The 13,132-nt window shown below is 57.1% G+C and overlaps 2 protein-coding genes across 2 annotated transcripts in view; both read left to right on the top strand.

The window, feature by feature from the left end:
- The first annotated feature begins 7,431 nt into the window (after positions 1-7,431).
- Positions 7,432-10,629, top strand: AP5S1 (adaptor related protein complex 5 subunit sigma 1). Its single transcript, XM_077301303.1, has 3 exons — positions 7,432-7,582; positions 8,922-9,122; positions 10,133-10,629. Exons 2-3 carry the CDS (start codon positions 8,950-8,952, stop codon positions 10,557-10,559), a joined length of 600 nt encoding a protein of 199 aa, XP_077157418.1. The 5' UTR covers positions 7,432-7,582; positions 8,922-8,949; the 3' UTR covers positions 10,560-10,629.
- LOC143819541 (uncharacterized) overlaps positions 10,411-13,132 on the top strand; it is a 39,245-nt gene continuing 36,523 nt past the window's right edge. Inside the window, exon 1 of the mRNA XM_077301293.1 lies at positions 10,411-10,551. The gene's annotated coding sequence lies outside the window, so the exon portion shown is untranslated. The remainder of the gene's footprint in view (positions 10,552-13,132) is intronic.

The raw sequence follows: 13,132 nt of genomic DNA, 5'->3' as shown, positions 1-13,132 counted from the left end.
GACGTCTGGATTCTTGGGTCTTTCCTGGAGATGGAGAGTGGGAGGGGAGGTGGGGAGGAGGGCCAAAGTCTTAGCAGGGTCTTGGGGGAAGAGTCATCCCAGCTTGGGGGGTCTCCAGTGGCCAAAATTATCCCCTTGAAGTTAACAGAGTCCAGACTTCCATTCTGGGAGTTCTCTTCCCCCGAGTGTAATGCATGGCCTGCTCTGGGGAAGGCCAGGTATAAACGTGGAAGATTTGCTGTGGGTGACTCCCGTAGAACAAGTGGAACCGTGTAAATACTGTGGCCAAGGCCCTCTGCCCTCTGCATTTGAGTTGGGACTTGCATGAAGCTGCCGTTTATTGCATCCGACCCTCACTGCCAGACGGGGAGAAGGTGTCGGGGAGACGTCTTTCCCATTGCCCCCTGGCCAGTCTGGTGCCAAGGACTGGAATGGATTGCCCATGTTTCCACCTAGAAGGACGCCTGGTGGTTCTCCTCCCTGTTGTGGCTGCCAGGAAGGGACAATGGAACGTCCACAGGGCAGGTTTCCTGGTGTGTTCAGTGCCCCCATCCCCCCCCCCCCACACTCCATAGCACTGGTTTGTGTTTCCCCCGTTTTTATTTAAAAATCAGCAATTGTTGGTTGGAGCCAACTAAGATTTCCCATCACTAGCTACTTTTGTCGAGAAAGTCTATGGCTGCCGTGAAAAGCTTAGAGGCTTTTTTGAAAACGAAAGTTAGAAGTGCAGGGAGCTTGAGAACATCCCCTAGCTGAGAAACAGCTTCCCCTGTGGCGGGGGGCGGGGGGGGGGCGGCAGGGAAAATGGCTGAACCACGAAAATCAGCTTTGTCAACCCGGATGCCACCCATCCTGCTTTTGCCACAATCCTTCCAAAAACCTTTTTAGCCGAGCAGGCTCTCTGAATTGTTTTCCTTTTTAAAAGAGCAAATCTAGTCCCTTTTGGAGAGGAGATACTGGGGCAGAGGCTTCTATATCCGCCACGAGAGAGGCAGATACTTGTTAAAAAAAACAAACGCTGGAGATGCCAAGAGAGGTGATGCAGAGACAATGAGATTCAAATATTTGAAAACTGCCTCCCTCCCGGCGGGGGTGGAAGAGTTGCTGCAGTGGGAACGGGGCCAACCTGAACGTCCCCACCCCATCCAGCCTTCGCCACAATCTTTCCCCACAGTTCGGTAGCAGAGCAGGTTTGGGAAAGATCAGAGAAAAGCCAGGGAAACTGGGGAGGTGCAGAGCCACACCGTGAGGTGGGGGTTTCCTGGCAGCTGTTTAAGACGGGACGAGCAAATGACCCCCAGCTCCAAGTCCTTAATGGCGGCCTTGAATGCCAAGGCTGGCAGTTAGAAGAAATTAAGCCCTGGGAAAATGCAGCATTGGAAGGGAACGGGCGCCTAAGAGCTGGAACCCGGCTGCAGTTCCTGTTCAGCCACTTTTTAACTTTTAAAAGCGCAGGAAGACAGCCAACGGTCTCGTGCCTTTTGAAATGGAAACGCCCCACTCTCATTTTAATTCTGAGCTTTGATGACTTTGTGTGGGTTTAACCTCAACGCGGCCAGCAGCTTCACGTGGCGGAAAAGGGAGGGGGGAGGGGGAGAGATCCCAACCATCACAGCTTAGGCTGCTTGCGGGAAAGCAGGGCCAAAACTTTGGGAAATCGCAGCTTCTGAGCAACTTGGCATGGGAGCAACACGTGTTTTGGCCTGGCAGCATTGCCACTGCAGCTCCCGCTGACTCTGGACTGAACGAGAGACCTCTTGGCTGATTTTCATCCCCTCTGCTGTGGAATTTTTTCAGAGTAGTTCAGCAGTGGAATAGGCTGCCTGAGGAGGTGGGGAGCTCCCCCTCACTTGCCGTCTTCAAGCAAAGGTTGGAGACACACTTTTCTTGGATGCTTTAGGATGCTCTGGGCTGATCCTGCGTTGAGCAGGGGGTTGGACTAGATGGCCTGTCTGGCCCCTTACAACTCTATGATTCTATGAAACCCATCCTGGACAGTATTTCCTACTCAGTCTGGCAGTAGCTCTCCAGGGTCTCTTGCATCACCTGCTCTTTGGTCCTTTCAGCTGGAGAGGCTGCCGGGGATTGAACCAGGGACAGTCTGCATGCCCAGCAGGGGCTCTGCCCCTGAGCCAAGGGCCCTTCTGAATGATACTGCCTTATCTTGAGTACATCAAGGGCATCATTGTCCGCTCAGGCTGGCAGCAGCTCTCTAATTGGGAGAGGTCTTCTTGCCTGGTCCCTTTTAACTGGAGAGGCTGGGGACTGAGCCTGGGACTTTTTCCGTGCCAAGCAGAGGTCCAGCGGCTGACCCATGGATCACACAAACAGCCCCTGAAGCTGCCTTATATAGAATCAGGACGGTGGTCAGTCTGGTCTACTCAAATGGCAGCAGCTCTCCAGGGTCCCAGGCAGACAGGCCTTTCCCACCCCCTACAGCCTGGTCCCTTGTTGCTGGAGCTGTTGGGACCTTCTGCAGATCAGGCAGGAGATTTCAGCCATGGCCCCTGATGGGTTTTGTTAAGGGTAAGAGCAGCAGCCCCTAATCGGGAGAACCAGCTTTGAATCCTCTCCCTTCCACATGCGGCCAGCTGGGTGACGTTGGGTCAGTCTCAGTTCTCTTAGAGCTGTTCTCACAGAGCAGTTCTCTCTGAGCTCTCTCAGCCCCATCAACCTCACAAGGTGACTGTTGTGTGGATAGGAGAGGAAAAGTGTTTTGTAAGCTGCTTTGGGACTCCCCTGAAAAGTACAAAGTGGGGTATAAAACACCCAGCTCTTCTCCATACATTTGAGTTCAGAACCCCCTTCTCCCAAATCAAAACAGAACAGCCTGGCTGCCACCAACATTTTAAACTTCAATATTTCCGAGGGGAGAATTAAACACACGCAATGATCTTTCCACGTCACACTGTGTTCAAGCATCTATATCGCTACGCTGGGGCTAAGGTCATCGCTTGGCATTTACCCTCCGCCCGCCCACCCTGAAGAGCAGCCTGCTCCCCGGAGACAAGCGGGTGCCACTGGCGAGGGGGGAGCGGGCTGCCCTGGTTGCAGAAATGCCGTTTAAGGGTCCGGAATAGACCCTGCAATTCAGACTACGTTTCTGTTTAAACCGCACCAGTCCTCTTCTGGGAAACAGGCCCCTCTGGCGGCGTCCCTCCCCTGGGACTCGGGCCCAGAGGCCTCTGCCATGCCATCTGCTGCCCACACCTGGAGTCCTCAGCAGCAGCTGGCGGGGCTGCAACAGTTGCAAGGGGTGTGGCCTCCCTCAAAGCCAGCCGCAGCTGCTGCTTGAACTCGCCAGCTGTTCTCTTCCGGTATTTCCAATTTTAATTTTTAAAGGAACGAGTTAACCTTGAGCAGAAAAGAAACAAAAAATGCAACCGTGCTGGCCGGCCTACACAGGAGCATCTACGAAAGGTCTCCGATCATCCCAACATACTGTCATGGTCCCCAGTGTCCAGATGCAGATGAGGCTATAAAGACCTCCGTCCTTTGGGCGATGGGAGTTAATTGCTCTAGCGCTGCAGGTGTCCCAGTGAGGTGCTGCTGTTCTGCTCACAGCCCCTGGCTACGGGGTGTCTTAAGTGTCCTTGAGGGGCAGCCAGTGAATGACCCCCAAAACATTTAACACTCTTGCCCAGATCTCGTGGCTTCCTTGATGGAGTCAGCGTATCTCCTGTGGGCTTCCCTTGTTCCCCAGGAGAAAATGTCCGCTTTGGAGGGGGGACTGTAGGAGGTCCCTGCCCTCCCCAGGCTCCACCGCCCAAACCTCCAGGGGTTTCCCAGTCTGGAGCTGGCAACCTGCCCCTCTCCCCCATCCCGCTGAAGCAGCTCTCTTTGCGCTCCCCAGCCCAGTCCGTGGGGAAGGCGGGCCGGGGCCGGGCTGAGCCTCACGAGGCCTCCCAACGTGAGCAGGAGGGCGCGGCCCTGCGGCTGCCCTTGGCCGGGAGCCATGGGGAGCGCCAAGGGCTTGCCGGATGCCCTTGAGGCGCCGCCAGGCAGGGAGCTCTGGCCGGGGCTCCAATTCCTTGAGTGCCAACCTCCTCCCCTCCTGGCCCCAAAGATCCCTCCCCCGGAGGAAAGAGTTATTGGAGGGGAGAGCCCCGTGCTGCCGCCCCACCTTTCCCAGGCCCGCCCCCTCGACGCGCCACGGATTTTCTCTCCCAGTTGGCCGCCCTAGTTAAGGAGCTGTCTGGCGGCCGCCCGGAGCCCGGGGCGGGTTTGGCACTGCCTGGCGCCACGGGGCCGCGACCTTTCCGGGCCGGGATCGGCCGCAGCTCCGTGTCAGGGCGCATCCACGGCCGCGCAGCTCCTCGCCGGGTCCCTCTCCGTGCTGCGGCTTCTCTTGCCCGCGGACTGCAACGGGGGGAGCTTCGGGGGGGGGGGAGGGGGCGCCGCCGTTTGTGCCACTTTGCGCCCCAGCCCCCTCGAGGGCTCGCCTCTGTTCCTGCGGGGAAGCCGCAGCCCGCTCGTGTCCAGCACGGTCCCCACGCACAGCCCCGCCGGCGCCTCCCGCCAGATGGTTTTAAAAAAGCGGGTGGGGCGAGCAGGGCTCCGGATTGGCCACGAGGGACTGCGTCGGAGGCCACTGCCCAGCGGCGGCGGATCCTCGTACGGACCCCAAATGCTGTCCGGGGCATCAGCACAGGAGGGGCTCCTCCGCCCCGGTCAGTTGGCAACGCTGGAAAAAGCGCCACACATTCCTTTTTCTTTAGGCGCCCCGAAACCGCATGCGGGGGGTGGGGGAGGAGGGGGGCGGGGGGCGCCCTCCATTCTCCCTTCCGCGCTGCTCCTCTGCTTTCCGAAGGCCGGCGGAGCCCCGAGAGGGCGACCCTCCTTCCGCAACCCCCCCCCCCCCCAGCTCTTGGACGAGGCGAGGGGTCAAGGCCGCCGGGCTCCTCGGCCACGATGGGAGGGAGGGGGCACACTGGGGCGCTCCAGGGGTCCATGGGCCACAGTTACAAGGCGGCAGGGGCTCATGGTAACTGTAGTCTATGGAGCGCCCCGGTTGGCTCAGGCCTGGACCACTCTGCAGCGGCTGCAGACAATTCGGAAGCAACAGGGCATTTGAGGGGAGGGGAGGAAGGAGACCCCCCCTTTCCTCAGTTACCTGGGGCCAAGGGCGAGCGCTTGACAGCGCTGTCTCTTCAGACCCACGTAGCAGACCTCCCTACTAGGGTTGCCAACTGCCTGGAGAGGGGGCCTGCTCCTGTCCCTTTGAGAATTCTGCAGTAGAAGAACCGGATTCCAGCCCCCCCCCTGCAGCTCCTTAGCGGCCCGCAGAATGTCCGGGAGGCCAGCCCCTCCCTTGCACTGAGGGGGGGAGAGGTTGCGATTCACCAGGTGAAGCTGCCTGAAGACTGGCGTCGCGCTTAGTGCGTCCGAGTAGGCTGGAGAAATCTGGCCCCCGGAGATTTGCTCTCCTCAGGCTCTGCTGGCCCCGGGCCCGGTAAAGGTGCTGCCCCCCCCCAAAAAAAAATTCTTCAAATTCCTCCCCCGCCCCTTCCCCTCCGCCCTCTGCCGCCGAGACCGATTCACGCGCGAGGTGGCGGCGCCCTCTGGTGGCCGGCTGCTGAAAGCGCCTTCGAAGGGTCTCTGAAACTGGAGGCGCCGCTGGACACACAGGGTGTTGGTTTTCTCTCCTGGCTGCTTGCACACGTGCATTCGTCCAGCCGTGGCTCGGCCTATCCTGGGTGGGGGAGGCCCTGAACAAGATCTTGGGCGCTGGTGCACCGTGAGCAAACGAGGAGCAGGCAGTGTGATGCTGCAGCAAACGAGGCCAAGGCAGTCTTGGGCTGCCTCAACAGGGGCATCACATCAGAGTCACAAGAAGCCACAGGCCCTATCGGTCAGACCCTGCCAGGAGTCCTTGGACTACCTCAAGGCATCCCAAAGCCGCTTACAAACACAGTTCCCTTCCTCTCCTCGCAACAGACCCCCCCCCCCGCGAAATAGGTGGGGCCGAGAGAGCGCTTCAAAAACAAAACAGCTCTATTAAAACGGTGAATGGCCAAGGTCTCTCAGTTGGCTGCATGTGGAAGAGTTGGGAGTCATACCCAGTTCTTCAGAGTAGAGGGTGCCTCTCTTACCTGCTACTGGCCCTCAACGTCGTTGGTCTTAAAGGTGCCACTGGACTCAAACTTTTTGTTCTCTTGTTTCACACTAACACAGTTACCCACCTGGATCCTGGCAGATAGAAATCTAGCAGACGAGGGGGTTGTGGTACCTTTCTCTTTCCTCACAGAGCTAGTTTTCCATTTGCAGGGAGTTGGCAGGTTCTGTTGTTAAAATCAGTGGTCCCCAACCTTTTTATCACCGGGGGCCAGTCGACACTTGACAATTTTACTGAGGGGTAGTCTTTTGCCGAGGGGTAGACTTTTGCCGAGGGACGTCGCCACTGCTTGAGCCCCTGCTCCGCTTGCTTTCCCGCCGGCACCTCTAACTTCCCGCTGCCCACTAGGGGTGCTGCCAGCAGCAGCTGTGCAGTACCATGCCAAGGGGGAACCCCAGCCATGGCAGCCGGTGGAGAGCACCAAAGGTGAGCCGATGGCAGAGTGGCAGGGCAGCCCCCAAAGCAGCAGCCAGGGAGGAGGAGGAGGAGCTGCTGACTGATATACTGACTGGTACTGGTCCCCGGACCAGGGGTTGGGGACCACTGGTTAAAATCATACAAGGTGACCTTCCGTCTGAAGCGGTGAGGTCCGTTTTCTATATCTGCATTCTCCAGGTTCTGTAAAACTGCTCGCTTCCTTAAGCCTCTCGGCCTCACCTACCTCCCAGGGTTGTGAGGATAAATTGGATAGGTGGAGAAGGTCTGAGCATGGCTTTGGGTCCCCACTGAGGGAAACGGCAGGATATAAATTAGTTAAGAAGAGGAGTTGGTTCTTATATGCCGCTTTTCTCTACCCAAAGGAGGCTCGGCTTACAGTCGCCTTCCCTTGCCCCTAAAATTAGACCCTGGACGTTTTGCCTGTAAAATGCTCATGGATTCGAACCCAGCTCCTCTTCTTCACAGCGTTATTTATTATAAGAAGAAGGGTTGAGAGGGGGCTGTGAATGAAATGAATGAATAAATGCATGCAGGAAATAAATAAAACCCCCTCCATCTTTGTAGCCGATTTACACTCCCTCCCCCCTAATTGGTTTGTAACGTGCTTTGGAAACGTAAAAGCCCGCCACATCAAAGCTCTAGAGTCCTAGCCAATTACCGTTGAGCTATGGAACTCCTCGCCATTGACAAAAAACTGCTTCTCTCCATTCATTGGTCAAATCCTTGGCCAATCCCAGCAGGGCACAGGAACGCCAGCCAATCATGAGTCAGATTTAGAATCCTACTTTAAATAGGACCACGCCCCGCTTCCTGGCTCCGGCCAGTGCCAGGAGGAGATTACGCATGCGCGTTTTCGAGGGGAAGCCGAGGAAAAAGGAAGTTAACGCAACTTTCGACCAGACTTCGATTGCGGCCATTCCCGCGCGAGGCCTTCTGGGAAACGTAGTCTCTCTCCGGTCTTCTGCGGCGGGCGTGGAGTTCAGCGCTGCTGCTTTGGGGAGGCGAGAGGAGGAGGCGGCGGCGGCAGCGGTGAGTTCGGCCTGGCCGAAATTGGCAAAGGGTCTCTTGGCTCCTGGGGGCAGAAGGAGGCTCAGCAAGCCACGTGGCAAGAGGCTCTCCTGGGGTTGCCCTCTGGGCTGGGGAGATGTGGGGCTGGGGCGGGGAAGGGGGGCTTTGGAGAGGGTGCAATCTCTCCCCCCACCCCAGCATCCGTTTTCTCCGGCGGGCCGATCTTTGCTCATTCCGGGAGACCTCCCGGTGCCACCTGAAGGGTGGCAACCCTAAAGCCCCGCCCCTCCCCCTCTCAGAAGACCACGTGGGACTAGCCCCTCGTTGAAAGGGCGGTCTGGGGGGGGAGGGGCCAGCCCCTGGCAAGCGGTGCTTGCTACCTCCAGCCTGGGAATTCCCTGGGGGGTTGGGGGTGGAATCTGGGGAGGGGCCCCGGTGGGAGGCAAGGCCGTGGGGAGGCAGCCCCCTGACTGCATTTGCTTAAGGGGTCCTGGCAGCCCTGAACTGGGGTTTTACATTTTGCTTTTTGTGCTTTGAGCTCCATAAGAAAAGGCGAGCCATAAATCTTTTAAACGTATCTTTAAATTACAGGGATGACTTTTTTTTTTAAGCCGTTCTACTGGTGAGCTGCTTTTGGTTTTATGTCCCGCTTTTCACCACCCAAAGGAGTCTCGGAACAGCTTACGATCATGCTCTCCTTACAGTACAGTTGTCAACCGACCTGGAGAAAAATAGCCTGTCACTTTAAGAATTGCTTGGGAGTGGAAATAGGCCATTGAAGCAATAACATCTGTGCTCATCCTCTTAAAGGGATAGGCAGTGTTCATCCAGGCCCGCTGGGCATTTCAGCAGGGACATTTGCCGGACAGGAGGGGAGGCCGGACAGGCTAGCAGTGTTGTTAAGTGTTGCAGAAAATGCTAGGGAGGGAAAGGAGATCTTGGACGTGAAGTATCTTTCCTGGCAGTTGGGTCCTTGCTGGTGCTCCCCTCTTTGATCAGGGAGGCGTATCTGCTTGGGTTCACAGCTGGCAATTTTGGAATGGGGCTACAAAATGGCTGCCATAGCTGACCTTCGGTCACCCAGTAAGAGTTTTTGCCACAGTGGCAGATGTTGGCCAAGCAACATTTAAATAATTTGCACAGCCAGTCAGAGGCTGTGCTGGGCAAACTCCCCACCTGACCCTGCCCAGGCCCCGGGAAACATGCCCGTGGGCGACATGTTGGGGACCCCTGCTCTCGAGACTGAAGGGCAGTTTGAAAGCCGCCTGCCTGAATTCAGGGGCCCCAGTGATGGGACTTGGCCTGGCCTCCTCGGTGTTGCCTCATTCTTTGAACTGCATCCCTCTGTGCTGATCCCCAGACCCTGCTGCAGGATCCGGCCTGCCCCCATGGCCCACGCGTTCTTGATCCACACCATCCAGTGCCGGCCGGGGCACGAAGCAGGGCCCTGCCGAGTGCTCTATTCCAGAGTCTTTGGTCCTGAACGGCTGGACGAGGAAAGATGCCCGGACGCTGAGAGGGAGCACCTTCGCAGGAAGGAACAGATCCTGGTGGTAGCGAGGTAAATAAGTCAGAGCTGTCTTGGGTGGGGATGCTGTTGACCGGGGGGCTCTCTGTCCTGGCCTGAATGTTATGCAAACTGTTCTCTTAGTTTTCCTGGGGTGGCCTTCACCTGGGGTACACAACCTTATTGAGCGTGTGGGTATGTTTGGAATTCTGGCACAAGGCACTGGGATCAGCTACAAAATGGCTGCCACAGGAGGCGGAGTTAGCCACAAAGGGACAGCTTCCCTTCAAACACAGAGCAAAGACTCTTGTGCCAAAGCAGCAGCTTGAAAAATCTGCACCACTATTCACATCTCCAGGGGCCGGTCAGAAGCCCTGCTTGACCAGACCCCATGGGAGGGGGGGGGAGACCCAGGAAAGGTGTTGGTGGGTGGGCAGCATATTGGGGACCCCTGACTTAATCACTCCCCACCTCAGCCTCTATCAGCTTGTGCTGGGCCATCCCGGTTTACTCTGGAGTAGATAGAAATGGTACTTAGCTCATGCCTTCCCAGATTGGGAGGAGACAGAACCAGGTCTGAGTTGTTATCAGCCGGGTGTTTAACACGGTAAAACCATCTGGGATCAGAGCAGGCAGAAAACAGAGAGAGTTGGAACAGGTGGGAGTTCAACAGGGTCATGGAGCAGGTTGTTAAGGCTGGAGTCTGGTTGGGCGGGATTACAGGTGTGCAGGTGTGGAAGGTGACAGCGGTCACACTCGTGGCTCCTGGAAAGAGCTCTGGTGCCGGGCTTCAAACAGGGCTGTCTGAGGAGCAGGCACGAGTCCTGCAATGGCTTCCACAGAGAATTCTTTGTCCTCCTTTTGTGCATGCTCGGCTTCCAGCTCCTGGTCATAGCGGGCAGATAGCTGGAGAGTTAAGTTGTGCCTCTGTCTCTTCCTCCTTTGCGAGAGAGGCTCATTGCCCCCCCCCCCATGGCTCCGTTCCTCCCCCAGCCTCTTGGCTCGTGCCTCCCCTGGTCCCTCCCTGTCGCTTCCCGTCTCCCACCGGCTCTCCCTGTTTGCAGGCAAGCCGAGTCGGCGTGCAAGGCTCATCAGCAGGCCTCTGGGAAGCCGCCCTCCGAACACCTGATCCAGCTGCCGGATGAGCCCGTTTCCCTGCAGGACGCTCCTTCGGGGGTCTTCCGCCTCCCGCCGGGGGACCCGTTCAGCGAGGACAAGGCGGTGCTCTGGCTGGGCGTCCAGTGCCTGGGCTTCGCGCTGGTCTGCGGCCCCCACGAGAACCTGATGGTGGCGGAGAGCACGCTGCGGCTCTTGGCCAAGGAGCTCCTCGACCACCTGCGGCTGCTGAGCTCCGGGAGCGACGTGGTGCTCAAGGGGGACAAGATCGAGGTCGTCCTCGGCAAGTTCCTGCCGCACGGCCAGCTGCGCTTCCTCAACGACCAGTTCGTGCTCAGCCTGGCGAGGGAGGCGTCCGCCGCTCTGGGCAAGTAGGGGGCTGGGCCGAACGGGCACCGGAGGAGACCTTGCTGGATGCGGCCAGGGATTAAAAAGTAGACTGTGCTGCCGGAGGGTGGAGTGATGGCCGCAGGCGTGTGGGTGTGGGAAGCACGGCGGTCCCGTGGGGGTTTCTTGCTGAGAGGAGTTCGGAAGTGGCTTGCCCTTGCCCGCTTCTGCGGCGTGGCTCTGGACTCCCACGGAGGTCTCCCATCCAAGCACGAGCCAGGGCCGCCCCTGCCTAGCTCGGATGCCAGGCCAGACCGGGTTAGCCTGGGCCATCCTGGCCGTGGTGGCCCTAGGCACAGATGACCTTAAAAGAGGATTAGATGCACGGAGGAGAAGTCTTGCAGGGAGCCTCCCCGTGCCGAAACGCTCAGCCTCAGGGACCAGTGTCCGGAGGCAGGCCCAGAGGAAGGCCTCAGCCTCTCTGCCCTGCTGCTGAGCCTCTAGAGGAGGCTGCCTCAACCAGGGGTTTGTGACAGCCCTGGAAGGGTTTCCCAAATGAGTTAATTAATGGTTTAGCTATTTAAAAAATGTTAAACGTCTATTGGGTGAGATGGCCACCTATGGTCACGTTGACCCATTTCGCCTCCCCAGGTGATGGGCCTGGAGGGGGTGGGGAGGGGAGGGGCCCTGGGTGGGCGTGTCCACAGCTATGTTTCCAGGGTTTCTCAATAGTAAAAATGTGGAGAAAGGCCGGCTTAGGGGAAATTGAATCATCGCGTAGCAAACAGAACTGTGCAGTGAGAAATACTCCAGTCAGCCTTGGAACTCAAAGTAGCTCTTTAGAACATTGTCCTCTTCCTCTCCGGTTTTCTCATAAAAGCCACCCTGTATGGTAGGCCAGGGGGACCATTTGCAAGCAGTCCAAGGTCACCCAGTGGGCTTCCGTGATAGAAGGTTCTTTTCAACGGCCCTGCAGGACTGGCACATGAAAGAGGGCATGCTCCAGCGGACGAGGCCACTCCTGCCACTGGGTAGTCCAGAACAGGGGTAGTCAACCTGTGGTCCTCCAGATGTTCATGGATTACAATTGTAGTCCATGAACATCTGGAGGACCACAGGTTGACTTCCCCTGGTCTAGAACAATTGACCATTAGGAGGAACCTCCTGTGGGCACTAGCAGCTGGGCAGTGGAACATGTGGGCTTCCCAGTGTCATGCCCCTGGGGCTGTGGTGCCCACCGAGTGAATTTAGAAAGCAGGCGGGGCCAGATGAGGCTTGGCCATCAGGATTTCTGATTGACCTTTGAAGGTCTGATTGGATTTTAAAAGTGGCTTCAGCAACAGCTGCCACCAGAGCCCAACGATCGTCCCTGCCTGGTTAGAGGTATGTAGCAAGACAATATTTTAAACCAGCACGTTCATTTTAAAGGCATCTGGATAAGCAGAGCTGCTGCCTGGGATGTTGAAGAGTTCCTACTGGAGGGATGCGTGTTATTGGGTCATTGCCAGTAACAAAAGAGTGTTCAACACTGGAGTATTCTAGCATACCCCTGTGGTGTCTCCCGGCCCTAGGAATTTGCCTTTTCATTAAACAATAAAACAAAATCACCTTTAAGGCCAACAAAGATTTATTCAAGGTGTGAGCTTTCGAGTGCAGAAGAGTGCTTGCACTCGAAAGCTCACACCTTGAATAAATCTTTGTTGGTCTTAAAGGTGCCTGACTGGACTCTGATTTTGTTTTGTTGTGCTGCGTCAGACCAACCCGGCAACCCACTTGAATCTTATCATTTAACAAATCCCAGTTCCTCTTTCCCTGTTTCTGACTCACGCAGGTCATTCATTTACACTCCTAACTTGACTCACCCAAAATTTTGGGTCAATGAAGATCTGGCTCCCTTCAGCCTAAGTGAAGTCTGTTAAACAGCTGGCCTGCCTCTGGCATTTTGTGCCGTGGGTTTGGCTGGCAGTGGGCCAGTGCAGGCATTTTCTCACTTTTCTCCACCATAGTGTGACAGCAATTAACTTGGAACCAGCTGGTAAGATTCAAACTTCTTCTGGACCAGTTGGGTTCCTAGGACAGGGGGCTGCCCATAGAAACATAGAGTTAGAGGGGACCTCCAGGGTCATCTAGATCAGTGGTCCCCGACCTTTTTATCACCGGGGACTGGTCAACGCTTCACAATTTTACCGAGGCCTGGGGGGGGGGGGGTATAGTCTTTTGCAGAGGGGTGTTGCTGCTGCACCTGAGCCCCTGCTCCATTTGCTTTCCCACCGGGGCCTCTGACTTCCTGCCGCCTGCTGGGGGGGTGATGCTAGCAGCAGCTGCACAGTGCCACACCGAGGGAGAGCCCCAGCCATGGTGGCCGCCGGAGAGCACCGAAGGTGAGCTGGCGGCAGAGTGGCGGGGCAGCAGCTGGGGAGGAGAACAACAAGGAGCCACGGACCGGTACCGACTGATCCACGGAAGGGTCCCGGACCGGGGGTTGGGGACCACTGTGCACCCCCTTGCAGAATGCAGGAAATCCAGGACTTTTCCCCACAAAAAGACCATTCCAGGCCAGTGTTCCCCACTATCTGAGTCCCCCCTCCAGTGGGGTTATGGGCTGTTCCTCCTGCATGAAC

This window comes from Paroedura picta, chromosome 10, assembly GCF_049243985.1.
Source record: "Paroedura picta isolate Pp20150507F chromosome 10, Ppicta_v3.0, whole genome shotgun sequence".
Taxonomy (NCBI): Eukaryota; Metazoa; Chordata; class Lepidosauria; order Squamata; family Gekkonidae; genus Paroedura; species Paroedura picta.
This window is presented reverse-complemented; position numbering and strand designations above follow the sequence as displayed.

Bases quoted from the DNA above. Each gene is read 5' to 3' on its own strand.
- AP5S1 (XM_077301303.1), top strand. From the start codon at position 8,950: ATGGCCCACGCGTTCTTGATCCACACCATCCAGTGCCGGCCGGGGCAC. The intron at 9,123-10,132 runs GTAAATAAGTCA...CCCTGTTTGCAG, and splicing joins CAGATCCTGGTGGTAGCGAG to GCAAGCCGAGTCGGCGTGCA.